Source organism: Labrus bergylta, chromosome 15, assembly GCF_963930695.1.
Source record: "Labrus bergylta chromosome 15, fLabBer1.1, whole genome shotgun sequence".
Lineage (NCBI taxonomy): Eukaryota > Metazoa > Chordata > Actinopteri > Labriformes > Labridae > Labrus > Labrus bergylta.
The window spans coordinates 17,178,726-17,206,310 of NC_089209.1; the positions used below are offsets into that span (position 1 = coordinate 17,178,726).

Consider the following 27,585-nt stretch of genomic DNA (forward strand, 5'->3'; position numbering starts at 1 on the left):
AGTTTATGCAGAAGCCATTACCATCTGTAACATAATTAACAATTGTATACAATTTCCTTCTGTCTCAGCTTCCTTACACTTTCCCAAAAGGACTTTATATGTCTTGTGTGTTTTTGTTTACCTCACTAAAAGGACTGGGCATGGCTGAGTCCATCTCTACACTGATGAAGGAGTCATCTCCATCTGCAGACAGGTTGGAGTTGTCAGCTGACGGTGCATGAGAGATGACCAGGTTCACCTCTTTTTTCCTCTTGTTCTCGGACTCCTCGTTCTTCTTCTACAGAAAAAAAAAAGAGCAGGATATGATTCATGAACAGGTTAGGTTTCATACATCTGATGTCTTTGTTGTAGATAGATCCCATAGAACTGAAAGCCTATAATGTGTGTCAAAGTGTTCAGTGTGCGGGCCTGTCCGTCTGTCAAACACGAGTCCAGACTCAGATAACTCAACTAGTACGGGACAGATTGCCATGAAATCTGGTATGCATCCCCAGAGGATGATATCTAATGATCTTGGTGACCCCCTGACCTCACATCTAGCACCACTTTAATGTAAGACAAGGTATCTCAAACGAAAGGTTGGATTTCATCAAATGTGCCTCCCTTTAATAATTTTCCCGAGAGAATCCCCCCCCCCGTGACACTCTGTCATGATGGTAGAGATAAATGTATAAACAGGAAAAAGATTGAGACTGTCCATGCAACATCTGATGGTTGATGCCCCGGTGTATAAAGCCATACCGTACCTTCTCAGCGTACTTCTCCCGCTTTCTCTTGCGCTCTTTCACCTTGCTGCTCTCCTCCTGCTGCCTCTTCTCCTCCTGCCTCTGACGTACTGCAGGACCAAACATGACTTATTTCTTCATTTCTTTCTCCCTTACTGATATCAAATCAAGTAATACATCTGTAATTGTTTGTCTCAAACACTCACATTTCTTCTCCAGTTCATCGTCGTCTAACAACAGGCCGACCACCTCTTTGGGTTTGAGCGTGTCTGGTTTGAAGTTACCTCCAGAGATGACCACCCTTTGGATCTAGTGACACAAGAGCAGTGAAGCAAGAAGGCATCAATCAGCCGTGTTATTAATTCATACTTTCTGTATAAGTGCTTATTTATTTGTTTAATAGAGTGCTCAACTCTTGATGTATTGATACTCTTTGTCACATTTCTGCACCATTTGAATGTGTGTCAGTGTTTCAGACCTCGCTCTTCTCCTTGGCCCGCTGCAGGATCCTCTCCTCAATGCTTCCCTGACAGATGAGCCGATACACAGTGACCTGCTTGGTCTGCCCGAGCCTGTGAGCTCTGTCCATGGCCTGCTGGTCCACTGTGGGGTTCCAGTCACTGTCATAGAAAATAACCTAGAGGGACGCAACAAAAATAACATGGTGTCAAGTATTTAACCCGGATTTATTGTTAATTTATTTAATAACATGGTTCCATTTGTGTGATGCAAACACATCCTTTTTCTGAAGTTTCCAAAACAAATTACCGGAATGTGTCATCCCATGTGAGCTGCACTCTAACGTGGCAGATGTTTTATGTTAACACTCATTTAAAAAGTCATTGTCAGAAAAGCTCAACCCCACGTGAACGAGGCTACAGAGAGCCATTATGTTTGGTGACGTTAATAAACAAAAGATATCATTCAGATACGTGCATCCGACACATCCATTAAGCAGTTTATGTGAATATGTCATTAAGGCTGAAACCGAGATCACTTAAGACACTCCCCTGACACAGCTCTTAATATATTAAGGTAAGTATCTGTGCTGAGTAAGCTTTTATATTGCATCCTGGGAGATTTTTCCGGTATGTGTATTGTTGACTCACAGTGTCAGCAGCAGTCAGGTTAATGCCGAGCCCTCCAGCCCTCGTACTCAGCAGAAAGACAAAGATATCCGTCCTATGGGGGGGGAAATGGGGGGTGTTTAACTTGACACAAAATTAAGTTAAAATGTAATTCAAGAGTCCAGCCTGGCAGCAGTCATTGAGTTTGATCCACACAGTTTTCTACGGCCTCTTTCACTCAAAGAGGAGAGAGGAATATGAAATAGAATATGTACTTGATACCGATGGTAGAGCTCCCCAAAATAGAGTTGCTTCAATGAACCACAAACTCTCTCACCTACGCCCGCTACAACAAGAACCAGAGTAACACTGGCGCCTCAGAGCTGCTTACTAATGTGAACCAGAGTACGTGAACTCAGAGGAGATATATTTACACGCACACATGCACATTTCTGGACTTGCACATGTAAGATTAAACTGTTCTCTTTATTGCTGCAATATAGGGAAAGAAAAGACAGATTTACAGTAATTTATGGAAGAAGAGGTTTTGGCTTTCCCACACGCACACACACTTTAGATCGTATCTATCTGTACCCACCGGCTCTGGAAGTCTGCCACCATGTCTCTGCGCTCAGAAATCTTGGAGGATCCATCCAGGCGCATGTAGGTGTGCTTCCGATAAACCATGTACTCCTTGAGAGATGGGATAGAAGAAAATGAAGACTTCATTTTGTTTCATTTTTTGAGCCCACATTGTTTTTTTTTTGTTTCCCAGAGCTATACTTTTCTTCAAGTTAAGGGGTTAGAGGAAAGGGAAATCATTCATTTTTACTAAAGCGCCCTACTTTTAAAGCTTCTTAAACTAAAAGAACCGGACCCGGTCCTGCTTTGAAGTCAAGAAAAAGGTTTTAAAATAAATGGATTTGTGCGGCCAAATCTCCCTGGATCACCTTTGCTACTGATTTTAAAACCAACAAACCTAAACTCATGTCATTCAAACTTAAATTCAAACCGTTTTTTTTCTGGATTAGCACATTCTAAAGTATGCAGTCATAATGAAGTCTTTCTCTAAGGAGCAGAGAAGCTTTGCAGCTCTACTTGTTGAGTTTCCAAGGGTCGAGAAATACAAATGTTGGATGTAAGATTTTCTTTCCGATAGCAACTTTTCAGTCCAGAAGATCAAAATCCCACATTTCTTAAACACGATTTCTGGAGTTGAAACTTCAATCCGTTCCCAGAGAGACACAGAAATGCAGAATTTGATATTCTATCCCCCCAAATGTCTGCTTAGCTGTTCTGCAAAAAGTGTGTGTGTGTGTTTGTGTGTGGGTGTTAGGTCTGCTAGGAGGGGGCACTGATGAAGTGACATGTTGATCTCTCTTTAAGCCCCCCCCCCCCCTTTTTTTAACGTCCGACCTCCTCGCTCAAACATGTCAGTGCCCCTGACCCCAACCTACCAACCAGTCACAATCACTGCCACACATCACAACTCACCTCTCACAATCATTGCCGATGAAGGCAATGACTCCACACTATGTTTTCTGTGACCCTCCACCTCAAACCCCTGTCATGACACTTGGGGCCTCTTGCCCTCCTCTTTTTCTGAGAGCCTGGCTTCGTTCCCAGCAGCCCCATCTGCTCCGAGTGAACACTACATTAGGGACCATTAGCCCGCTGCTTGCCAAACTGCTGCTGACCCTGTTGGATTGAGCTTTGATAGCGTGCCAGCAGGATGTTGCAGATATTATTTGCACTTACAGAGAGCCTTACTCAGCCTTCCTAATCTTAAAAACTCATCTGCGTCTTAACTTTTATTTCCTCATCGGAGAGTTTCACAAAATCATCTTAGGCCCCTCCGTCTTGGGATCCATCGGTTACAATCTGCTGTGATTAAATCTCTGCTGGGCACTTCTGACAGATTAGTACAACACTGAAATCTAGAACTCATCAGTTCGCAATTTTCTCTCAGATTTTCTTGTGGTAGTGAAAATCACAAGCTGTATTTTTGTTTGTGATTTTGGTAAGTGTTCCATTGCAAATATAAATCAAGGTAAAGGTTCAGATTAAAGCTGTAATCGGGGGGCGCGATGGTTAGGGCTATGTGTTGAGACTCTCGAGCGGTAGGCCCGGGTTCGCTTCCACCCGTGGCCCCTTTCCGCATGCCGTTCCCCGCACTCTCTCCCTGGCTTCCGACTCTATCCACTGTCCTCCCTCTGCATTAAAAGGCACGAAAAGCCCAAAAATAAATCTGTGATCGGACGAAATGTTGATTTGGTTCAACAAGCTGTCAGTAGTTTATCGTGCACATGAATCTGTGTGTTTCTGATATGGAACATACAAACTTGGAATGACGTATGGGAAGAGAGAGGCGTGGGAATAGAGACATCTGTTGAAAAGCATGGTGAAAGATCCTCTTTTCTGTCAAATATCACTACATCTGTTGCTTAAATTGAACCTGTTCCTTTAACCTTCAGAGTTGGCACTTGCATGAGCATGAAACCAGCTCTCAGAAAAAGCAAGGAGTGGCAGCCGTGTTCTCAAATTACTGGACAATAATGAATCCCAAAAGTAAAAAAAACAAAACAATCTGAAATATAACAATTTTCCTTCTCGGGTTGGGAACAGAGAGTGCGAAAGTCACACTCTGTTCTTTACCGAAGAACCATAAAATTTAAGTAACACATGGCGCACTATTAACTTAACAACTCTGAAACTTTGAACAAAACCAAAGGATTGTAGAAAAACCGAGACTGGAAAAGTTATCAAAAGTAGTCCTAAAAAGCCTTGGGTAAGTCATGATGAAAATATGTGATGTTTGATAAAGTGCCTTAAGTGATGTCACTCGAGTCAGGTCAGTTTAGTTCTGGAGACTGCAGCTTTGACAATGACAAAATAGATGTGGAGTTCCTTCCCATCTCTGCGTATGGCTAGTTGTTCCAGGCTACATTAGCTGCTTTTAGCTAACACGCTAAAACCTCAGGACAAAGTTGTTTGCTGTCCAGTTGCATTATGGGTAACACAGGCCCAATTTATGTTTGAAACACATCCATCATGAGCCCCACAATGTTTTTAAAGTTCATTGCTTGATTTGCTCAATAGAATTTTTTTCATTAGACTCAAATCCACCAGCCCAGTCAACTGTTAAGATCTGCATCCAATTTTAGATTTAATAATAATATAAATGTGTATTCTTTGATAAAACTCCACTGTGGGCATTCCAGCCATTACTGTAATCTAAGCCGCAGACTAACCGTACAGTAAAGTGCCCTCTAAGCAGCCACAGACACTCCACTCAGATCGAGGGCAGTGACTTGGCGGTCCTGCTCCACTATCGGCTGCTGCCAGAGAAAGCCAACCATGTTATTTTTCTTCAGGCCACCCGGATTTTTGCAATCCATCACCCAGCGAAGTGATGTCACCAGGAGAACGGGCAGCCGACCGGCGACGAAAACAATGACGCTAATGAGAGAGATTAGCATCAGCCTCTCTTTCAACCCCTCGCTTAGTCATAGTCGCATGTTAAGGAAATCAACTCCATCTGCAGAATTTTTTTTTTATCCCTAACCAATGAGAAAGATAATACAGTCCAAGAAAACTGAAGCCAGATTGGGTGAATATATGATTTCATTCTTGGATCTCTTAAAGCCATTATAAGAGGATGTGCTGTCACAGACTCCCATCACTGTATGAGGTCACTTGTACTGTAAAAAAGGGGGCTGTAAATGTTGCTGCAATAGGTCTGGAAACCAAAGCTTTGGAAGGATGAATGAAGGTGGGGACGGTCAGTGAGGAAAAACTTTAACACAAACCGACTCTCCAGCATTGTCTAAGCAATCTTAGGCAAACCCACCGCTAGTGTTTTTCCTACTGCGGAGGCATTCCCACTATTTTCCATACGCACAGGAAGACGGTCCTTAACCCACCTGGGCTGGGTCCATCTGCCATCAAAAGATCGGGTCGTGGAAACAGCGCCACACCGTGTGAATGGGGAGGGAATTCCCAATGACATCATGCCAAAAGCTTTCTGCGCCACAGTGACAACATATATTGAGGCAACAATAGAGCATTGCGCAGAGGCCGTCAACACAAATGCAGAGTTTGGATTAACAGATTCAAAAAAATAACTCAAACTCTGACTTCCAGACAGACTCAGCTGACAAAGCTGCTGTCACTGAGTTTTTATGTTCTGGTTCTTTAAGCATGGTTATAAAAAGGCCTAATTTATGAATGATTGAAATGATATGAAGACATATCATTGTTGAATCTGTGCCCATCAAATCACTTCAGAGCACTTATCCTCTGTAGATGAAAATTAGAGCCACCATAAATCTATCTGGTGTTTCCATTTTTTCTGGCTTTGTGTTAGCTTTCCTAATGTGATCCCATCTTTTTGCTCCAGCCTGTCTACTTTTAGCTTTGTCTCCAATTTTCGAAAGAATTTCTGTCTTTTGCGATCCAAATGATCTGGCCACTCCCCTCTCCCCCTTTGCCAGTCCTCCCTCCCATCTGGCTGCCTCCCCTGCAGATGAGACCTCACTAATTAGGCCTGACCTGTTAATTAGCCGTCTAATGATTTCACAAACGAGGAACAGGAAGGGACTGGAGCTCAATACCTCACCATATAAGTCTACCAGTTAAACAACTGGAGTGGAACAACACAGATACATGTGCAAATTGAAGGTGTGTTATCAGGGATCACGATCATTCTTGGTAGCTTGTACAGGTGTCTTTGGTAATGTGTCTCTACTTGTGTTCCATACTCCTATTCAATGGTTCTTCAGTTATAGCTTTAAAAAAAACAATTTTTAATCTAAAAGCTTTAGTTTACCAATTAAATCAAATCTGCTGTGTGTGTGTGTGTGTGTGTGTGTGTGTGTGTGTGTGTGTGTGTGTGTGTGTGTGTGTGTGTGTGTGTGTGTGTGTGTCTGTGTGCGTTTATACCTCCAGCAGGTCTATCATGCGTGTCATCTGGGAGTAGATGAGGACTCTGTGTCCCTGGTTCTTCAGCCGACTCAACAGGATATCCAAGGTGTGGAGCTTGCCGCTCTCTGTGATCAGGCTCTCCTTGTCTGGAAGAGGGAAAGAAAAACAGGCGACAACTTTTAGACTAGCTGGATAGTTATTCATCATAATTTCAAGCGTGTTTAAATCTACTGTGAGTAACTTTCATTTTGTGTTGATCTTGGCAATGCCTGTGGATAAAGGAAGTTCCTCTGTTTTAGCTGAAGATCCATAACCAGCTAAAAACACCTCTCAGGGCCTGGCGTTTACTTTTTTATTTTTTTTTGTGTTTTAATTTATGTCAGGGTAAAAAAGGAAAGGAAATCCGCAATCATAGCTCATCCTTTTTGTGTGTTTGTTTCAAATGTTTCGACTGCTAGCGCATCACCTGGGACATTTGCTCCAAGGCAGAACAAAACAAAGCAGCCTAATCAATTCAGATGTTATGAACTCTTCCCTAATCAATACAAGAGCTCCGTAAGACTGGATTTTCTAGGATAAAGATCCTTTCACCAGAGGGGATCATCCAGCAGATCAATCTGTTCCTGATCTGCTGATTGTTTAAAGAAAGCGTGTGCCTTTATTGACCGGACTGGTAATGAGAGCAGAGAGAGCGAGAAAGAGACAAAAAGAGAGAGAGAGAGAGAGAAGGAGAGAGAGGGGACGAGAATGAATGAGAAATGGAGAGAAATGGGCGATGTATAGTACATAACAGACAACAGCAAAAAGAGGGACAAATAGGCCCAGCAGTTGGTCTTCCAAAACCACATCGGGTGTTCTTTAAACCTCGAATGATTGACCACGGGGAGAGAAAAGGGAGTGATCTGACCCTGGGTCTGCTGTCACAGTGGTTCCCTCACTGCCAGCTGATGAGGAATTAACGTCATCCAGCACAATGGCAGCCATCGACCCATTGACAGGCACACTATGGTGTTTGAGCGAGGGGTCGTGACCCTGAGCGTGGAGAACCTAAGGCCAGGTCCAGGGTCAGGGGACAGGGGTTCCAAGAGAGTCCCTATGGGAGAGTCAGGCTTGGTCCGTCTTTCGCAAGAGTTAGACACTTGTTCCCAAGACCTTTTGTACAGTGAAAACACGAGAATATAAATATTTCCACGTCTTATTTCCTTGCTTTGTCACTGAGAAGTAACCAACCGTGTTTAAATCATGTTCCATTCATCACAAACACAAAGTCAGAGATGTCAAGCTAAAGCTGGTTCTGAACCACAAGTCTGCCACATAACCTTATTCAAAACCCTGATACGTAATCTTCAAAACAATAAAAAAAAAAGTACTAAAATATTCTCAACAATCTAACAGGATTCACAAAACTGGATTCTTCCAATTGGGACCCAGAAGCATTCGATGCTAATGTGTACTAAGGCTGAACCCTGACCCGTGACCCCAGCATAGCCACCCCAAAAAGGTCAGGCCCTGTAGAGGTGTTAAAGAGGAACTAATAGAACAGATGAACAGGGGAAACACTCTGGGGAGGTTTTGGAGGGCTCACCTTTAGGTCAGTGTGGAGTGGGGTCAGCCTGTCACACATTCAGTGTTGGTCACACAAGTCATGGAGCTACTGGTCAAGTGTTGACAGGAGGAGGCTTGAATGCAAAGTTGCATTCGTGCTTTAATTTTCAAACATTTGCTTCTCCAAACAGCTGGTAGATTAGGGGCAGACATGCTTTTCACTTTTGTTTTATTTTCATTTTAGTTCTACAAGAGCTGAGATGAATTGTGCCAAAACTCTTGAGGCTCCACAAACAAAAAGAGAGGCCAATTGAAAAAGGAAGGATAAAAAAAAAAAAATGAAAAAGAGGTTGGAAGAGAGGAGGATAATAAAGAATAACGGTGGAACAAACGTCGATACAGTAATATATCGTCACTGTGGCTTGTGTCTCACAGGGATTGTGAATCCCAGGTGCCAAATATTGCAGTGAAAAATATATTAATCCTGCACCAAACCTTTTAGTGGCATTTGTATGACTATATCATTGCCTTGCAATGTGTCGATTATCCCATAATCCCTGTATCGTGATATAGTGTACCATGTATCGTGTATCGTGTATCGTATCGTGAGTTACCCTGTGACAACAAAACTCTTTAAAGCAAATCAGAATCATTAAGCCCTGCTGCAAGTCTAATTTAACTGTGGATTTTCTGTAGGAAATGAGTTGTTCAATATTTGTGTTGCCTGCATCGTTGCATGCCAAAAGACTAGAACACAACAATCCTGGGGATACACACTTGTTGTATAAGAGGCCTATAAAAGGACTTGGATTCAAGCGAATCGGATAAAATCAAATTAAAGAGTAAAAAGGAAGCGAGGCTGAGACATGCAGAGTAGAGTTAGTCATGTGCGGTTGAAGAAATATTCCACACAGAGAGTTAAGGGGACTATGGTGGCTCCAGCTAGTGGTATTAGCTCAGTGGTGGCGGTGGTGGTGTAGTGGTTAAAAGATCAGACAGCGCCTCCTTACCGCAGGTGCCAGTCTAAGCAGGGTCACTGCGCATTCAATGGTTCATACCACTAGTGGTGCCTGCGTGCCATCGCGCTAACTGGATGCAAACCGCAGTTTGGCAAACATGCAAATGCACATATAAAGGCAATGTTGCTCAACCCCTGCCACCAATCTGTTTCAGTTTAGCAGATTATATTTAAGCCTCCAGACTCTGATGTCACGTTTTAAGATGGGTTAAAGCCCACATCTGAGGGTTTTTGTAGCCAAAGAGATCTAAATATTGTATGTATTTAAATTAATTCTTGAAGGGCAAATACTGTAAATCTGAAAATCCCATATTAAGCAGTTGGATGCCATTATTTCTGTATGAAGAGACATGTCAGCCGGGCTAATCCTCTTGTTTATGGCAGGATTATAAAGGAGACAGTCCATAGCTGAGCTGCTCTGCTTCTTAAGAAAGCAACACTGATACTTAACTAGACATGCGATATCTCCTCTAGTTAATCTTTACGTACCAGCTGAGTGCACCATCTGATCACTAACATATCTCAAATTCAAAAGGCATTCAGCCCAAAGAGGAACGACTGGTACAAGAAAAAAGGTGCAAAATAATCAAAGGAAAGCAGGGAAACAGATGTCCAGCAGAAATGACGGGACTGGCTGAAAAAATATCCCACCGCTGAAACAACCCAAACTCCCTAAAGCCTCGCTGTGTGGCTTAGAGAGAGAGGTGGTCGAGTTCAAAACATTCAGTGCCGCCATGCAGAAAATCTCTGTTTTCTAAATATCACTGCCATACCCTAAAAAGCGAAGCCAAGAGAATGAATGATTACGATTTGGGAAGGCTTTTGTGGTCTGCACCATTCCAACATTACACTTATGGCTTACAATATATAATCTAAGTGTGGCGGCAGTGAAACGTTGGACAGAGGGGTCATAATTGAGAACAAAGTGGGTGTCATGCGTGTAACATGAATTATGGAGGGATTAGACGGGTTTGAATGGATTTGTCTATATCTATCTCATATGGTGCTGGAAATAAATTGTTTTTAGCTGATGGGGAAAAAAAGAGACACAGTTAACACACAACAGAGCACTTGACCCGAAAAAATGTCTTGTCAAGATGGAAATCTGACTTAAAAATGCGTCAAAATGAAGACAAAACAACTTTCTAATTCTAGATTGAAAAGGACAAGCATCCTGTTGAGACCACACCCCAAAACACAAGCAAATCCCACTTGGTGTCACACCACTCTGCCGTTGCTATGGATACACATATCAAGCTTCGCCACCTGCCCTGCCCCCCCCTTACATAGCAGCCCCCCACCCACCTAAATCCAATCCAGTCTAACAGCGGTATTCAGCCAGCAAGGTCTCCCCACCTCCTCCTCCTCCTCCGTACCTCCTGCTGGCAGATTAGGGCTACACTCCTGTCCCTCCTCTCTCCCCCTTTTCTACCACATCTACTGCACCCTCTCCATCCTTCTCTCCCCTTCCCCCCCCCCACCCCTTTACTGTCTGTCCCCTGACGGTGTAATCCAATCCCTGTAGGGCCAGAGCCAGGGGCCTGACACGGTCCTGACCCAATTAGAGGCCTGCTGCCAGCTAATTAACCCCGGCCCAGCCCTGGTGCCTGGCGTCTGATACTCCCAAACCAACTACTGCGCTAATTTCATTAATACGCTGCTACAATCTTTGTCCTGTCCTGTCCCCCTTCCCCTCTGGTACTGCTACTGCTGCCAAAGCCAAGAGCTGAACCCTCCCTAAGCAGGGAGGGAAGCGGGCCAGATCGGATCGAAAAGGACGAGATGAACAGCAGAATGAAAGAAAAAAAAAAAAAAAAAAAAAAAAAGTCTGGGGCCATGAAGATGGATGGATGGTTATGTGAGAAAGAGAGACAGATGGGGGGATCGAAGCGAGCGTCAGCCCCTCACTGTATAATGATACATTACACTGTGCAATCAATAAGTCAATGGGCAACACTTGTTCAGCACTGCTCATGATGGAAATATTACACTGACACTACTTTGCTGCTGCAGCACATATCGACAAAAGTCAGACTTAAACTTAATTTTCTCGCAGACGCAGCATCGGTGCAGCTAAGAGCCAGATGCCAGCCGCAGGTTTTGCGAAGCCAAGACTGAAGTGACTGGCCAGAAAACTGGGGTTGTTGCTTCTATTTAGGTTTTTGTGATGTTTAACATTTACTACCTTAACATGCTAAAAATACGTCTGCATGTTGAACTCTTAATCTGCACCGTGGAGCTCTAAAGGAGAGCCGAATGACAAACATGCATTCCTGAAAGCCAAGATATGTGACTACTTTTGACAACGATGGACTACAATTTCGAGTTGTACGTATTGAACATGTTTGTGAAAAAAAAAATAAAAAAATCACTGTCTACCCTCAAACATACAAGCAGAGCCCTTCTCTCGGTTCTCCAGGAGTCGTTAAGCGGGGAAAGAGACAGACAGTCTGATGAGGAGGAGAATCTCACCAGGCCACAGCAGCCTAGGTTGAACTCTGTCATTAAGAGAGATTACAGCTAGTTACCCTTGGCCGGGACTGACTCGACACACACCACAGATGAAAGCTAGCTGGCCGAGGGACAGAGTGGGCTACATATTATTTGGCTTCTATGTTTAAAGGATCTCATCGTCGGAGGAGAAATGTGGCTAATGTCTCCCCCTTCAGCCTGCTTCGAGATTTTCACAGGTATCAGTGAACACTCATATGAACATTAATAGGCGTAAATTAGAGAATGAAATCAAAAGATCTCAGTTCCTTTACACACTTGGCTGGATCTTTTATTTAGATTTTTTTTTTTTGTCCGGCTGGCAAAAAAAAAAAAAAAAAAAGGAGCCAAAACTCCCGCAGACGGGTACTGGTGCCAGCTTTAATGCAGACTAAGAGGGGCAGACGCTGATGTGGTGAGGCTGGGTTATTTCGTGCCTGTCTATCAGAAAGCCGAGGGAAGCTTCCTGCCATTTTGCTGGAGAGCAGAGTTTCTTTGAAGGGACAGGAAGGCAGGACTGCATTTCCCACAGCCTGATGTGGGCTGCAGGGGCCAGACCTGATAGTCTCTCCCTCTTTCGACTGAGAGACTCACAAGTCCCTTTTTTTTTTTTTTTTTTTCCTTTCTGTCTCCTTCACACAGACACAGCAGTGACAGTCAATTTCCCAGCTCGCAGCGATGCTAGAGGAAGAGTCAAGAGTCGGTGCCATAGTGAGAACCGTCATTTTGTGGAGCGGTTCCTTTTAATTACAGCCAGCGACTCTGAGGCCTCACAAACAGCCAGGAAGCTTATTTCTGTGTCACACAGGAATGTTCTGCAAATACTTCTGCAGCACGCAAAACGATTTACTTTCAGACACATCCCATCGCTCTGCTTGAAATGTGCCTTTGTTTGATTAAAAAGTGACACATTTTTTCATATTCATGTTTTTATGAAGTATCATTAATTCTGAGAGAGAGAAAGAGGAATCTACCCAAAGTATTAAGCACACAAAGAAATGCTGCAATGTTTCTGATTTATATATTTAAATAACGTTCTCCTGTGGTGTCCGGGTCGCCCAGACACATGACTGTACAGGTGATAATATGGCTAACAATACACTGAATGCATCACCCATCATCTGAAAGGTGCACATCAACATTCAACAGAAATTAGATAATCAAGATTTTTTTTTTTTTTTTTTGAATGAAAAACATCCTTTGTGTAATTCTGCCACAGTAATATAAAAAAAAAAAATCTAAAGGCCAAAACATTCCAGCAGCAATTGTTTTTTCCTCCTCTGTGGCCTGATTCTTATTAAGTCCTCTGATTAGATTACCCCGTCGATATCAGTGGGCAGCCTTACTCACGCCATGGCGCTCAAAACAAACAGTTATTCAGCTCTGCCATTTGTTCTGGGAGGTGTTGGTCTGGGAGCGCAGAGGAGAGGAGAGGAGAGGAGAGAGGAGGAGAGGAGAGAGGAGGAGAGGAGAGGAGAGGAGAGGCTGGGAAACTTCAGCCGGGCTACTGTACGTATGTGGGCCTTGATGTGGCAACAATGTGTTCAGCGGAGGAACGGGTGCTGGACTGTTAGGTCACTTCCTTCCTACTGAGGCTGAGAAAGAGGTGGGAGACCAGACAGACCAAGAGGCTGTGGCCAGATACTGATTTCAGATCAGCATGCAGCTTCTGTCTGTTAGCGTGAGGGACGGAGGTGTAGCTTGTGCAAAGTAAAGGCCAACGCCAACGATCGTGGGAGAGTGTGTGTGCGGAGGTGAGAGACACCTCAGGCTCCCTTGTGAGCGCTGAATAGACCCCGTGGTACACTGACACACACACACACACACACACACACACACACACACACACACACACACACACACACACACACACACACACACACACACACACACACACACACACACACACACACACACACACACACACACACACACACACACACACACACACACACACACACACACACACACACACACACACACACACACACACACACACACACACACACACACAGACCATCTATTAGTGTTACCTAACTGAGCACTTGAACAATGACCAGCGGCTAAACTTCCTCGCTTTGTCTGCCTTCGTATAACTTCACAAGAGCTCTCAGACTGTTCTCACACTGACACACAAATACTTGTTTGGTTATCACTTTTACACACAAACACTCTCACGGGCACATGTGCTCAGATCTGTAGAAAAAAAGAAACCAAGCATAAGGATATTGTAATATATTGTATAGGCGAGTGTTGTATCGGATTTAAAGGACAAATGCTTGTTGTTCAGGAAAATAGGTTATAATAAATGCAAGGTAAACTTCGGTTTTATGAAACAAGCATTAAAAGGACAAACCCCTCTATTTGCTTACAGTCGACATTACCCACTGACTCAGTGTATCAGAATTCGAGGGCCTGCTCCGGTCAGTGAGAGGGGAAGTGTTGTCTGTAAAACTGCAATGGCCTCTATCACCCTGGACATCCATCAGCCATCTGAACCCTGGCAGAGAATCAGCTCCCACTCTCCTCCTGCTGACCCTCACCTCAGCAAAGCAGAGCTCTTCCGATAAAGCAGACACATAAGCCCACGTACACCCACAATCCTGGATCCACACCTCGATGGAAATCGCCGGTATGTGTTTACACAGGAGGAACTTTCACAACTGCATTTTATCTCAGCGTTAGATTGCGAGGGATCTGCAGCCTGGCAGACAGACAGGCAGTGACAGAGGAGGGTGATGTGCCCTGTCGACCCTGGGCTGACCTTTGTAGACTCTCCCACGGGCCTATATATCGTGCTTCTGTCAAAAACTGGAAATCCAGTGTATGATAAAACTGTCAGTTAAAACTACTGAATAAAAAGCCAGAACAGTATCTTTGCAAGTGTGGCTGTCTTTTTCCACAGCGATGCAGACTACCTCGATCCACATTTTGATTCTTTTTTTTTTTACTAATTAACTTGTAACTTTTTTTTACATTTTAGTTACATAGCATCCTCCTGCTGTACAAAGGTGAAGCCACACCATTTTCACTAACCAAACAATACATTTATTTTACTGGTAAAAACAGGAACGATTCCCTCAGGTTGATGCAGTCTACAGCAGAACAGATTCTTGTGTCAGTTTAAAGCTGAAGTTTAAAGGCTCTTGTGTTAGTGTTAATGCATCGTTCCTCGTCTACACTGTGACACACAGCACTGCAGGAGCCGTCAACAAAGCTGTCAATCAAGGTCTGTTACCCTTTAGCATCAATCATCTAAATAAAACTCAGCTTTTTCTGATGAATCAACTCTTAATAATTACTAGATTAAAGACTGAAACCACATTCCATTAAAAATGATTTGATATGTTTTGATTTTATAGTTAGACCCATGTCCTATCTGTTAACATGATGAAGCTTAGGAACTATACTGTAGCAAACCAGAAGGGGGGGGCTCTAAATGTTTTGGCTTCACTTTTGAGGAGCTTTCATGTTGTCCATTTTTATACCGTCTATAGAGCTAAAGCAGAGTAACAAATCTGTCCAATGGAGACACTGCAACAGACACAGAAGTATAACAAAAACCCTCCAACAAGGACACCAGAAACACTGAGCTCCTACCAGGTATCCGTATGAAGGACCATCCGTGTCGAGGGTACATGGCCATCACGCCCCCAGGGCATTGTGGGTGGAAGGAGTTGGATCTAGCCTGCCATTCCAAAGCGAGTTCAGGGGAGCCGTAAAGGAAACACTGTTTGAAGATAGTGCCCCCACCGCAGCGTGTCACCCGCCACTCGTACTCTGCACTGCGGTCGTCACAATAACGCTCCATGGGAACTGCTGTCACCTAGGAAACCAAAAGAGAAGATAGGGGTTTTTTTATATTTGAAATGAAAGAATATTGTGTGGCAGAGAAATGCAAGACTTTATGCTGAGATGTTTTCAAAGCAGAACATTTAGTGTTGTCTAAAAAAAACTGTTTATTTGTTTGTATTTGGCTGTTTTTGATCAATTAAACGAAAACACATGATAGAAAAACATCGAGAGATCTGTACAAAAATACTGCATGGGCTGTTTTTACTGAATCAGCAGGGACTACGGGTGTGTGTGTGTGTGTGTGTGTGTGTATGTGTGTGTGTTTGTATAGGAGGAGGGCAAGAGGAAGCTTAAGAACTGGTGGCCCTGAGTTAGAAGCCCTTTTTTTAGAGCCTCTGTTTGTTTTAAATGCAGCTGGAAACCACAGTGGTCACCCCACACCCCAACCACACACAGTCTCACACACACACACACACAGAAAACAAAACACCAACACTTTGCAGATTGGAGATTTTCATTGTTGAAAGACCTACAAAGGCAATGTGCACGCGGTTCCCTCTTCCCTTTCCACGACCACCCAAATGCTTGTATGTCTTACAAAAGGCCAGCAATCACACACACACCGTCCATTAAAAAAACACACACAGGGGATTTGCAAGGAGAACTTTTGGGCCACTTGCTCCTCTTGCTCACATATATACAGACAGACAGACAGACATACCCTGGGTGTGGCAGCTAGCAGGAACTTGGGTGGCGGCGTGAGCTGGGAGGGTCGTACCGAGGAGGTGGCAGAGCTTCGACTGTGGATAATCACGTCTGTGTGTCCGACAATGCCGGACCTTAAGGCTGTGAACACCAGCTCCTGAAACACACACACACACAAAGAAATCCACATTACTGACCAAACATCAGCAGGGCAGTAATTATATGTTAGTGGTAAAAATGTGCTTAAGTGATGTTTATTTCTAAAGCATGTTTTTGGTGTTTCCCCTCCTGCTGAACTGATTGCTGGTTTGAATGGGATTCATGGAAATATATCTTTATTCAATTATAGTTAATTTGAACAATCAGCATCAAAGTAACTGATGTTGAACAAGCTGAGTTCCTTCAGAGGTTACCGAGTGTAGCACTTTAAACTGCTCTGACAGTATGTTTAAGTTTCATTGGCCACATGCCTAACATGGTATTTAAAATTCAAACCAAATGCTAAAATTGTTTCAGCAAATGTATGATTATGCAGCTTCTAGGATTTTTAGTGCATACTTTGAATTCCCGTCTAATCATGACTACTTTTCTTCTTCAGCCAGACGGACATTAAACATACATATATATTGAAGAAGGTCTGATCCTGAAGAGCATTTGATGAATTATTTAAGTATAATGCAGAGGGACATAAAGGTTATATTTACTTATAAGTTCTGTGAATGTGTATGTATAGTGTGTCACTGCACTATATGATGGATACACAGTGCCACCTAATGGCAGAGATGGCAGGCTCCGATCGTCTTCACCATGAGTAAGCAGCTACTCATATCTCTACCTAACAAGTCAATATCTGCTTCAGACAGCAGCAATGATCCGCCACAGATACTTGTTTTTTTTTTTTTTTTTTTTAGTTCAAAGGTTTATATCATTAAGGAGAGACTATTTGATTTTTCTCCACTTTGGACCGATTGAACAGTGTTACATCCCTATGTGAGAAAGGAAAGGTTTCTGATTTATAAGCCACATTTTTGGGAGAAATTGTTCCAAAAATGATCTTTTTTTTTTTTTTTTTTAGAGTTTTTTCACTTTGTTGGGAAACGATGGAAGCACATGCAAATATGGAATCAATTTTCACTAATGTGTGGGTGGCCTACTGTGTGGGAGCTAAAGAGAGTGCAGTGATGTACTGTCGTTGAACATGCAGGATACACAGATGGCAAAGAAGACAGGTTGACTTCAAATGGAAAAAATAATAAATCAAACAGAGATAGGAGGAAAATAATCACTCATTCATATATAACAAAACACCTATCAATCTTATATTATGACAGGTAAAGTACAACATGACGAATATCAGAAATGAAAAAACGTGTACATGAGTTCGATTTGGGTTTTGACAGAGGGACAGAAGTATGAAGAGGGGCAGGCAGCCCATTTGAAGCAGAGCCCCAAAGCTGTATGAGTAAAAGGAGGTCTTCAGCATTGCCTTGTTCTCTCAATTCCTCAACAGGAGCAGCAGGATAGCTGAAGGCAACAGTGAACATACTGTTAAGTACACAGCCAGAGAGAAAGAGAGATGAGCCAAGCGGAGAGAAGCCGCGCTGAGTGCCAGCTTCACGCAGCTTCAAAAGAAAAATGAGCAGTTGAAAGAAGTTGCTCTAAACTGTGTGGGGGTGAGTGATTTTCGAGAAGCTGCGGTGGGAGTCTGGGGTCAGCGTGGTCGTACGTTATATACATCCAGTATTTGAGTCCCCGGGTGTCTGAACGTTTCTCTCTTGTCTCTGGCATTTTCTAACTAGCTTCTTGGATTTTTCTGCTTCTTCCGTTCCTGATGCCGCTCCAGGGGGGAACCTAAGATGCGAGGCAGCTGCCTGACTAAGCGATGAGGCCAAGAGGAGGAAGAGGAGGATGGAATTACCCCCACAGCCTTTTTCTCCAGAGGACTTTCCACCCAACAAGTTAAGTTACATTTGGTAGAGGTTGGCAATTTGATACATATCTGCAAGGTGGTAGCTGTTCGGTGTGAACAATTGAACGGAATGTTGTATCCGTTTTCTTTTTCCCTTTTTCCCTCAGCAGAATGACTAAAACCTGTGTTGCCACAGTGACCTAGCATCTGCAGGCTGTTCATGTTTTTGGGGGCTGATTTATATATCTGAGCTGGCATCAACGCTTTGTTTCGTCTCTTCCTGACCAACACTAGGGTTCCCATATTGCCAAATAATACAAAAGACAAAAGAAACTGAGGAAACATGTGTAACCCTTCTGTTCCGAGCAGCAGAATCCAACATGAACGAAAGAATCTGAACGCAGTTAAGAAGAACTGTGGTGTGCTACAGTTGTCCACAGCCAGAATAAGAACATCAACAATGTACTATACTCATTTCCAGATCACACAGCCTCTTCCATCCAGCCTCTGTTACAACTGTTAGTGCACTTAGAACCACGTTTCCTGTAAGTATTATAGCCTCTAAAGGTGCTGACAGAACAGCCAAACTGGTTTTATACCACACATTATCTTTAAGAAGGAGGGAAAATGTGTGGTTTAAATGGCTGTTTACAATGTGTGTGTTTGTGCGTCAGAGAAGGACGCTGGATGTTGGAAGGATGACTTTAAAATATATATTTTTTCAAATGCAGTCAGTGTTTCTTGGCCTTGAATTCATAGGCTCCTGTTTTCTTTTCTTGTAAACATAATTTTGTCCTCTAACAGGAGATGTATAGACAGTAGCCGGTCTGCACAGACCCTATAGACTCACAGAAGGGAGGGAGGACAGTGTTGCTGGGTCACTGGCCTTCAGTGGGATTGGGTTGCACCCTGGATCCCAGAGGAGGGAGAGGAAGCCCGGGGAGGGGGCAGAGAGCACGCTGTGTGGCCAAACAACTAACTGATAGCTCAGGGGGAAATGTCCAGCATCCTCAGCAGCACATGGCTCACTAGTGGAGGACCCGTCACACCCACATTTACAGCAGATGGCTACTACAGGGGGTTTGTGCACATAGATTTCCGTGTGTGTGTGTGTTTTCATACCTGTAGGACTGAGCTTGTGTGCGTGTTGGGGAAACTCGTGGGTCTGTTAGGCCACAGAATAAGGTCCTTGCGAGACAAACACTTTTGATTCCTGGGCGGTGACCTTCCTCTGTCCCCCTCCGAGTCTCCGGTTTCCGCCTGACCCTCTTCTTCAAGACCGAACAGACGTTGGTAGTGGAGCCGATATGCCGATTTGAGGGAGAGAAAAAGGGCTAACCATCTAAGAGAGGAAAAAGAAGGGAAGCAGGAAAACATGATTACATTTTTCAAAAAAAATATTCTGGAGATTCCTACTATTAGCATAACTATTGTTAAAAGATCGCCATTATACAGTGATAAAGCTTTCAGAGTGCAAAGATGACAAAAGAGCTGCTGCACATGTGGTGTTTTTCTAAGAGACATTTTGGACATCTGGACTTTCTGCTGAAGGAAACTCTCTTTTTTTTTTACTACCCCAGACACTTCACGGACTTATTTGGAACGAAGACAAGGATAGTAACAGATCCCACAATGGGTACTTAGATCCCACCTTACTAAGGTGCCTTGCAACATGAGACTGGACATCTCTGCCGGTGACACGTCGATGAAGCGCAGGAAAGAGAAGCAGCTTCCTTTGTCATCACCTGGAAGAGTCCAAGTAGAACAGGAACAGGAATGATTGAAACATCAGATCTGCATGTCAAATACAAACGATCATCTCAGAGCTCCGTGTTTATTTAAGCTTAAGAAAATGTCCTCACCTTTTCTGTGAAAAAGAGACTGCTGAATGTGACTTGGAGAAAAGGGAGACAGCAACACTTGAAGTAATCTGAGGAGGATGGGAGAGACAGACAGGGTTACATAAGAGACTTTGAGAGAAAGAAGAAGAATTTGGATTTTCACTTAATGCCAGTTAGAGCCACATTTATGTTGCTAACTGCTCTAATTGAGATAATAGCCCTGTGTAACTCCAAAATCAGCAAATATCCACAAGAACTATTTTACTAGTGTTTAACTCAATCATTTCAATGTTAAATCTAACCCTCTCAAAACAAGGACTGTGGACATTATAATGGACCTGTTTTCATTGGATTTCAGGCACAGTGTGTGTGTGTGTGTGTGTGTGTATATATCTTTGTAGGAGAGCTTACTTGTTTTTGGCCTGGTTGTGTGCGTGGATGAGGCCGTGCCGGTACAGAAACTTCGACAGGATGTAGGGCTTGATGTACATGTGGAAAGGAGAGCGAGTTTCCTGGCGCTCGAACAAGTCGGGGTGGTTGCACACCTACACAAAAGCACAAAACAGAGAAAACACTGATTTCGCTTCTTACGCCAATTCCTTGTGTGTTTGATTGATTGTACGTCTCAAATTGAATCACCACCAATAAAATGTAGGCCTGTTATTAGTATTGGAACATTAAAATTCCCTTGAAAGTCGACTGTAGAAGAAAATAATCAGAGTTTTGATAATGTGATGCTTAAAAATAGCCTCAAATCCTTAACAGAAATAACTCTCATTCATCATCCTGGTTGCAACATTTGACAAAATATTCAAAGCTCTTCTTGCTGCACCTCATTCTGTTTTTGTATACCTTCCTGAACTGCATGACCAGGTTCATGAGGGAGGAGGTGGTGCTGTGGGACTGTTGGGACGTGCCCATGGAGGACTGCAGCAGATCCTCGATGGAAATCTTGTTTCTCAGAGCCTGGTAGAGCAACCTCTGCCGGGACGTCAGCTGGCAGTAGGTCAGGATCTCGATCTGCAGGAGGAGAGGAAAAAAGAAAGCGACGTCTAGCTCACATCCAGATAAGGGGGGGGGGGGGGGGACATGCCAACAGCGGCAAATAAAAACAGATAGTATGTTGTCTCTCTCAGTTAAGTGAAATTGTATTAAGAAGAGCCTTTATGTGTGGTACAATTGCAGATCCCCCTTTGTCTTCTTCAAACTGAATGATGAGAACTAAGGATGCACAGATTAAGAGAATCAGCTCCGATACCTTTACCAATGTTGAAAATAAAATAAAAAAAGCCACTAGATGATTCTGTTATCAATGTTTTTCTTTGATCAATTTGTGTCGCTCGTTCGATTTTAATTGTTAAGGCAGGGACCACTTTTAAACAACATCATAAAACATTAGTGAACATTGTTGAAGTTATTCAGGGTCTTCATCACACTATCTCTGAGTCAGCACAAATTCAAAGGTAAAACAGCCTTTAATTGAACCATCTTTTATAAAAATAACTGCTTCAAAAACCTCTTCAGCTGACTTTATATAAAACAGACTGTATGATGCTATTTTCAATACTTAACTGCGCAACAAAAACCCCTATTTAAACAACAGATAAATTAACCCAGTGGCTCCCTTAGTGGGACCCGTTCCCTCTAGTGGGTGGGGGTCAAAGTTAGGATGGGGGGGAGGGGGCAAGGCTAAATAAACATAATTCATACGGTTTTGCAATGCAAGTAATAACTGCCCTGAACAAAAGGCCTCGCTGAACAGGCCAGAGTGGGAACTCTTGGCTGTTGCCTAACCCTGGTTGTGTTTTACTCTGTGTTTTGTGTATGCATGCTCTCTGGTGGACAGTAACAGTGCTGTGAAAAATAAGCACAGTGTGACAATAAAGTTTAAAGTCTAAGCTAAGCATGGCTAATTTTGTCAGAGGACTTTCAGGTAAACTTAAGACTGACAATGAATCTACAGCAGACGTCACAACTACTGAAACAAAGACAAAGTGTGTTTTTCCACACTAAGTATGTTTTGTTTCCAAAAGCAAAAACCTTACAGTACGCTAAACATGACTTGCCACCCTTAAATTGATGAAAGATGACAGTTATGTATCTGCTACAGTTAGTGCCAAATTTGCAAAAAAATGCCCGTATCTGTCGACAGGGCGAGTATCCACTGATGCTAATGCTCAGCTCATGAACAGATTCAATCGTAAAGAGAACATAAAAATACAAAGAAACAATAAAATGTCTCCATTTGCCTGCACTTCAGAATGAAAAGTGACCAAAGGTTTTGTGGGAATATTCCATAAAAATGCAGTAAGTGGAACCTAGTGGAAAAAGATTGATTCTATAATAAATGAGGCCACAGTAAAGACAAATGATTCAGCATTACTGGCATGTTATTCCTCCATTCAAACCTGTCACATTGGCGCAACAAGAATTTATAGGTGCAGAATTCATGTCCAGCCTGATTACAGTCTTTAAAAACACGAAGAAATGTCTGCTTCTATCTCTTTTCTTGTTCGAGGAAAACATTGAAACCCAACAATAGCGAGCCATAAAGAACCTAACCATGAACCACAAGTGAACTCCCCTGGTCTACTGCTGGCTTCAACGCGCAGACAAAACAAGAGAAAGCAACGAGAAAGAGTGCAGGAGGAGAAAAAGTGGACTGGCAGTGTGGGTGTGAGGAGGGGAGAGAGACAAAGACAGATGTGTGGGAGCCGTGAACTCTGCAATTCCTCTGACGCCGCGTACGGAGCCTCCCACAGTGTGTGTGTGTGTGTGTGTGTGTGTGTGTGTGTGTGTGTGTGTGTGAGTGAGTATGTGTGCGATGTGTGTGACAGGCAGAGACCTCGAGTCCAACACCTGTCAAGAGGATCTGCCAGCACGAGCATCACTCACAAGCTGATTACAGTGCTGTGTGTTAATGAGGTGTACAAGGTGGGCAAACGGAGGAAGGGTGCACGCTCACACAGGAGAGGAAAGAATGAGAGCTGCACGTTATGGACTAAATATATATATTTGTATTAGATACATTAAATAAACTTGGACTGTGGGATTTTACAACTTTGTGCAATCGTTCAGCAGAATCATAACGATGTACAGGCTGCTTTTGCTCAGAAGAGTGAGGATTCACATCACTTTAGTGAGACTTTTTCGGTGCGTTTAAATGCACAAGAAGAAAAGCTTGGTTCTGCAAACACAGAGGAAAATGTTTTCCTCCCTTACCTTGTCTGAGAGCTCGTTTTCCACATCCTTCTTGATTCTCCTCAGCATGAAAGGCTTCAGGATCATGTGAAGTCGGGAAAGTTGGTCTGAAAAGAAAACATCAAACAATTATTAAGTTACAGAACAAATTACATGCAACAGTGAGCAGCGATAAAATTTCAATGCTGGCACAAAAAAGATAGAATTTCCCTACAAATACATAAAAAAACAAAAAAAACATGATGTGTTATTGGCTGGAAAATATGAACAAAAACACTGGGAAAAAAAGGCATCTGAGAAAAGTTGAACTCACTCTCGTCGATGGCAGACTTGTTTTCAGCGTGGCTCTCGATGTCCTTGGAGAACCACTCGTTAAACTCGTCATGGGAATCGAACAGTGTGGGCATGATGAAGTGCAGCAGGGCCCACAGCTGAGGGACAGAGAAAACACACGTCAGTTCTGTCAAGCTCACATCAACGCGCACACACACACACGCCCAAGCCCACCTTCCAAACGTCATGTTTTGGGCACACCCTGACCGTTTTCCTGGGTGAACTGGCTCTACACACACACACGCACACACACACACACACACACGTTTCTCACCTCAGCCATGGTGTTCTGGATGGGTGTCCCGGTGAGCAGCAATCTGTTTCGACACTGAAACTGCAGCAGGATCTTCCAACGAACACTGAAACAAAGACACAAAGCAACATCAGTTCATCATCATTTCTTCTATGAAAAAAAAAAAAACATTCCCAAACTTAAAAATGCTGTGGCCAACTTTAAAATCTCAAAATGACTCTGGGAACAACCCCATACCTTTGATCACACAACTACTGTACCTACTACCCCCCTCCCCCCCCACTCTCTCCTCCCAACATTCCCCTGCCTCTTTTCAAATGTCCTACCTGATAAAGTCTAAAAAAATGACGTTGGGATGCATTTGACTGGATTGTAAGCATTAACAAAGGTTTTTAAATTAGGGAAAAATTAGTAAAACGCCCCTGAGTGCAGGGTGAGTCATCATCAGGCATTTGAAACATTTGACAGGAAGAGAAAATAGAGTTATTTTGATACTCAGATTATGCTTTATTGAATAATACTTGGAAAGATAAATGAACATTTAACACGGGATTCAAAATGCATATTTTGATTCGAGACCACACTGAAGAGAGTCGGCACACAACAACATCCATGTTATTGTTTTACCTGCTGCTGCTCTTCAGTGCCTGGGCCTCGTCCAGAACCATGTACTGCCACTTGACCCTCTGGAAGTACTTGACGTCCTGAACAACAAGCTGGTAGCTCGTGATCACAACATGGAAAGGTGCGTTTTGTGTGTAAAGGGTTTTCTGTTGAACAGATCAAACACAGAGACAAATTTAGAGACAGAAGCCGCCTAAATAATCATGTGACTGAATGAATAATTAGTCATTAAATGTACCATGGATTTTAATGTCTTCATGATGTGACAGTTGTGTTTTTGTTTTACTTTGATTTTTTTTTTTTCGTTTACCTTGTACAACCTTACCAAGAAACTGTATTTACTTTTCTATTTAATGTTCCTTTTTGACCTATTTCTTTATGTACCATGTGTGTCATCCTCAGCATCTCTTTCTTACCTGGCTCCAAAATTTCCTGATCACTTTGCGATCATGAGGATTCCCCCAATACGGCAACACCTGGGGAAAAAAAAAAATAAAGGGAAAAAGTCCATTGGCCCGACGATCAGCAACATTAACGTGATCCCTTCTGTGCGAGTCCATTTCACCTTAAAACCTGAATACAAACTTTTCTATAACACTTTTAAAATTTACACTGAGCGTTGTAACAAAAACAGAGCTGCGGTGACGTTCCCCAGAGGAGGCATTCAAACATAGCATCATGTATGAATCACTGCCTCTGTCGCTGAGCTGTTGATGTGAAATGTAATGTGAAAAGATTTGCACATCATTACATCACTCATCAGACGCTTGGTATTCCATTGTTTCCAGTCAGTGTTGCTTTTGAGTGTTCAGGAAGCTTATCTTCAATTTTTGTAATAGGCTCTTTTCACAGCTCATTAGCAACACAGACTGTCTGAGAGAGATTTATGGTCAAACTTGAGGAGCAAACGGGCATAGTTGAACACAAGAAGGAGTTAGGCACAGTATAGAATAGTGTGTGTGTGTGTGTGTGTGGGTGTGTGTGTGTGTGTGTGTGTGTGCGCGTGTGTGAGTACAACCATAGTCAACATGTTGATGTGTTTGATAAATGGAAACAGGAGGAACATTTTTGCAAGGAAAGCCACAACAATAAAAGTATTAAAAGCTTTGGAGTTGTGTTCTCACGGGCTATGCTAGTGCAACACTGCCCCCTAGTGAACAGTCGTGGATATGATTGCAGCCTTCAGCCATCAATTCTACAGGAGATCGTTTTAAAGAATGTCTACAAATGGAAACACAGCATCGGGTGTAATGCAAGCGTTTTTTGTCAGCTTGCTCACTCATCAGCGTCATTTTGGATTCTCACCTTGAATTTAGGCACAAAGCGGGTGAACTCCTGGTGCCAGTTGTTGAGAGTGGACGCAGGAGAGATGATGAGGAATGGGCCCCAGATGTTGTCCCTCTGTACACGAACAGACAAAAGAAAAGTTTGTCAGATGCTGCAACAGGCTTCTTTTTGTGTGTGTGAGTATGTTTGAGCACTCAGTCACAGGAGGCTGTGGTGGAAGGGAGCATGAATCTTCTTGTCAACACTGAAAAGCACAGAATTCCACATCATTAAATTCTCTTTATCCTGTGTGTCATAAGAGATCTAAAGAGTCACCATGTCAGCTACTGGCAAGAATGAAGCAAATCATGAGTCATCTTTCAAGGATGCAGCTGCTCAAAGACGCTAGCTGTTTAATGTGTTGTAAATTTGCAAACGAAACAATAAAAAATGGCATTGATGTTAAATTTACAAATTATCCCTGCACTCAAGTTCACTTCATTTGTCTGTCTCCTCGCCGTTATATTGACTAGTTTCTGCTGATGATATGTCTACACTCGTGCACTTTAACTTATAGTATCTCTGATTGCACATCTCCCTATGTCAATACTGTCCATTTACAACTCTGTTTTTGCACATTTACATTTAATCCTTCATATTTTAGACTAATAATACTAAGTTAAATCCTGGTTGTATATAGTCGCATTCTTAGTTTTGATATTTTTAGTGCTTATTTACTTTGTATTTAATATTATATTATATTTAGATTTGCTAACATTGTGTTTTTTACTCATATTGTGTGTTTGGATAACCTGCTGCTGTAACGCCACAATTTCCCAGTTTGGGATCAATAAAGTCATTCTATTCTATTTTAGATGTTTGTGTAGGAAAGAAACTCTCTTACCTCTGCCAGATGTGCCAATAGGGCGATACTCTGGACCGTTTTCCCCAAGCCCATCTCGTCTGCCAGGATTCCATTGATCCCCTGCAAAGAGAGAGAAGAACACAAAGGACGAAACAAATCATTCAATGTGTCTGAAAACACACACACACACACACACACACACACACACACACACACACACACACACACACACACACACACACACACACACACACACACACACACACACACACACACACACACACACACACACACACACACACACACACACACACACACACACACACACACACACACACACACGATAATGGACTATGCAAAGCTGTACAGCAATATAAAAAATACAGAAACAATGAATTATGACCATCATTCATAAACACAATCAAAACAAATCTACAAATCCAGACTATGTCATGCAGCACACAGATGTTTGTACCTGCTCGTAGAGGTTGGCCAGCCAGTTCATGCCCTTGAGTTGGTAACCCTTGAGTTTGCCATTGAAGATTGTGGGCTGAGGAATCTCTTCACCCGCATGGATGGATGGGTTGGCAAGGCTGTAGCTCTCTCCAAACCCAGAGCCGGCACCTGAAGGGGCACAACTAGCTGTGTGCAGCGATGCACAGCGACTGTCCTTAGCCTCCTCATCAAACATGCGCGTCTGCACAGGGAGATCGTAGACATTAACAGAGTACAGACAGGGTTTTTTTTTTTTAGTGTACATGCAGGTTGAGGGTGTGATTGCATCCACTTACTCTCTCTTGATGAATCAGGTAAGCTTCTTTGGCATTCCTCAAGGCCTGCGACTTGTAGTGTTCACTATCTGAAATGGCACATACTGAACTAGTGAATAAAGCAGAAGATTCTGATATCTTAACACATTAAATTCCCAGACGTGAACGCTCAAATATGCAAATAAATATGATCACAACTGGTACATTTTGCATTTATTTTGTCACTCAAAGGGGACTTCAGTACCAATTGTAAGC

The 27,585-nt window shown here is 42.9% G+C and overlaps 1 protein-coding gene and 1 long non-coding RNA gene across 6 annotated transcripts in view; one reads left to right on the plus strand and one right to left on the minus strand.

Annotated features, from left to right (window-relative positions):
• The window catches only part of ino80 (INO80 complex ATPase subunit), a 38,618-nt gene that overhangs the window by 6,176 nt on the left and 4,857 nt on the right, over nt 1-27,585 (minus strand). For 3 of the 5 annotated variants that reach the window (XM_065963911.1, XM_065963909.1, XM_065963910.1), the window contains exons 12-34: nt 27,352-27,419; nt 27,036-27,257; nt 26,600-26,680; nt 25,735-25,830; nt 24,846-24,905; nt 24,433-24,575; nt 23,827-23,911; nt 23,533-23,650; nt 23,241-23,326; nt 20,871-21,038; nt 20,430-20,563; nt 20,040-20,107; nt 19,829-19,922; nt 19,300-19,519; nt 16,285-16,425; nt 15,369-15,594; nt 6,734-6,861; nt 2,391-2,485; nt 1,835-1,907; nt 1,204-1,362; nt 932-1,034; nt 747-853; nt 122-277 (exon numbers count right to left, since the gene is read on the minus strand). In XM_065963911.1, coding sequence (XP_065819983.1) covers nt 122-277; nt 747-853; nt 932-1,034; nt 1,204-1,362; nt 1,835-1,907; nt 2,391-2,485; nt 6,734-6,861; nt 15,369-15,594; nt 16,285-16,425; nt 19,300-19,519; nt 19,829-19,922; nt 20,040-20,107; nt 20,430-20,563; nt 20,871-21,038; nt 23,241-23,326; nt 23,533-23,650; nt 23,827-23,911; nt 24,433-24,575; nt 24,846-24,905; nt 25,735-25,830; nt 26,600-26,680; nt 27,036-27,257; nt 27,352-27,419 — 2,831 coding nt within the window. The remainder of the gene's footprint in view (nt 1-121; nt 278-746; nt 854-931; nt 1,035-1,203; nt 1,363-1,834; nt 1,908-2,390; nt 2,486-6,733; nt 6,862-15,368; nt 15,595-16,284; nt 16,426-19,299; nt 19,520-19,828; nt 19,923-20,039; nt 20,108-20,429; nt 20,564-20,870; nt 21,039-23,240; nt 23,327-23,532; nt 23,651-23,826; nt 23,912-24,432; nt 24,576-24,845; nt 24,906-25,734; nt 25,831-26,599; nt 26,681-27,035; nt 27,258-27,351; nt 27,420-27,585) is intronic. The other 2 variants (XM_065963912.1, XM_029277073.2) reach the window with 1 other exon arrangement.
• LOC109982921 (uncharacterized) lies at nt 17,763-21,320 on the plus strand. Its single transcript, XR_003808554.2, has 3 exons — nt 17,763-17,941; nt 18,068-18,226; nt 20,892-21,320. It is a non-coding gene; the product is annotated as an uncharacterized lncRNA (long non-coding RNA).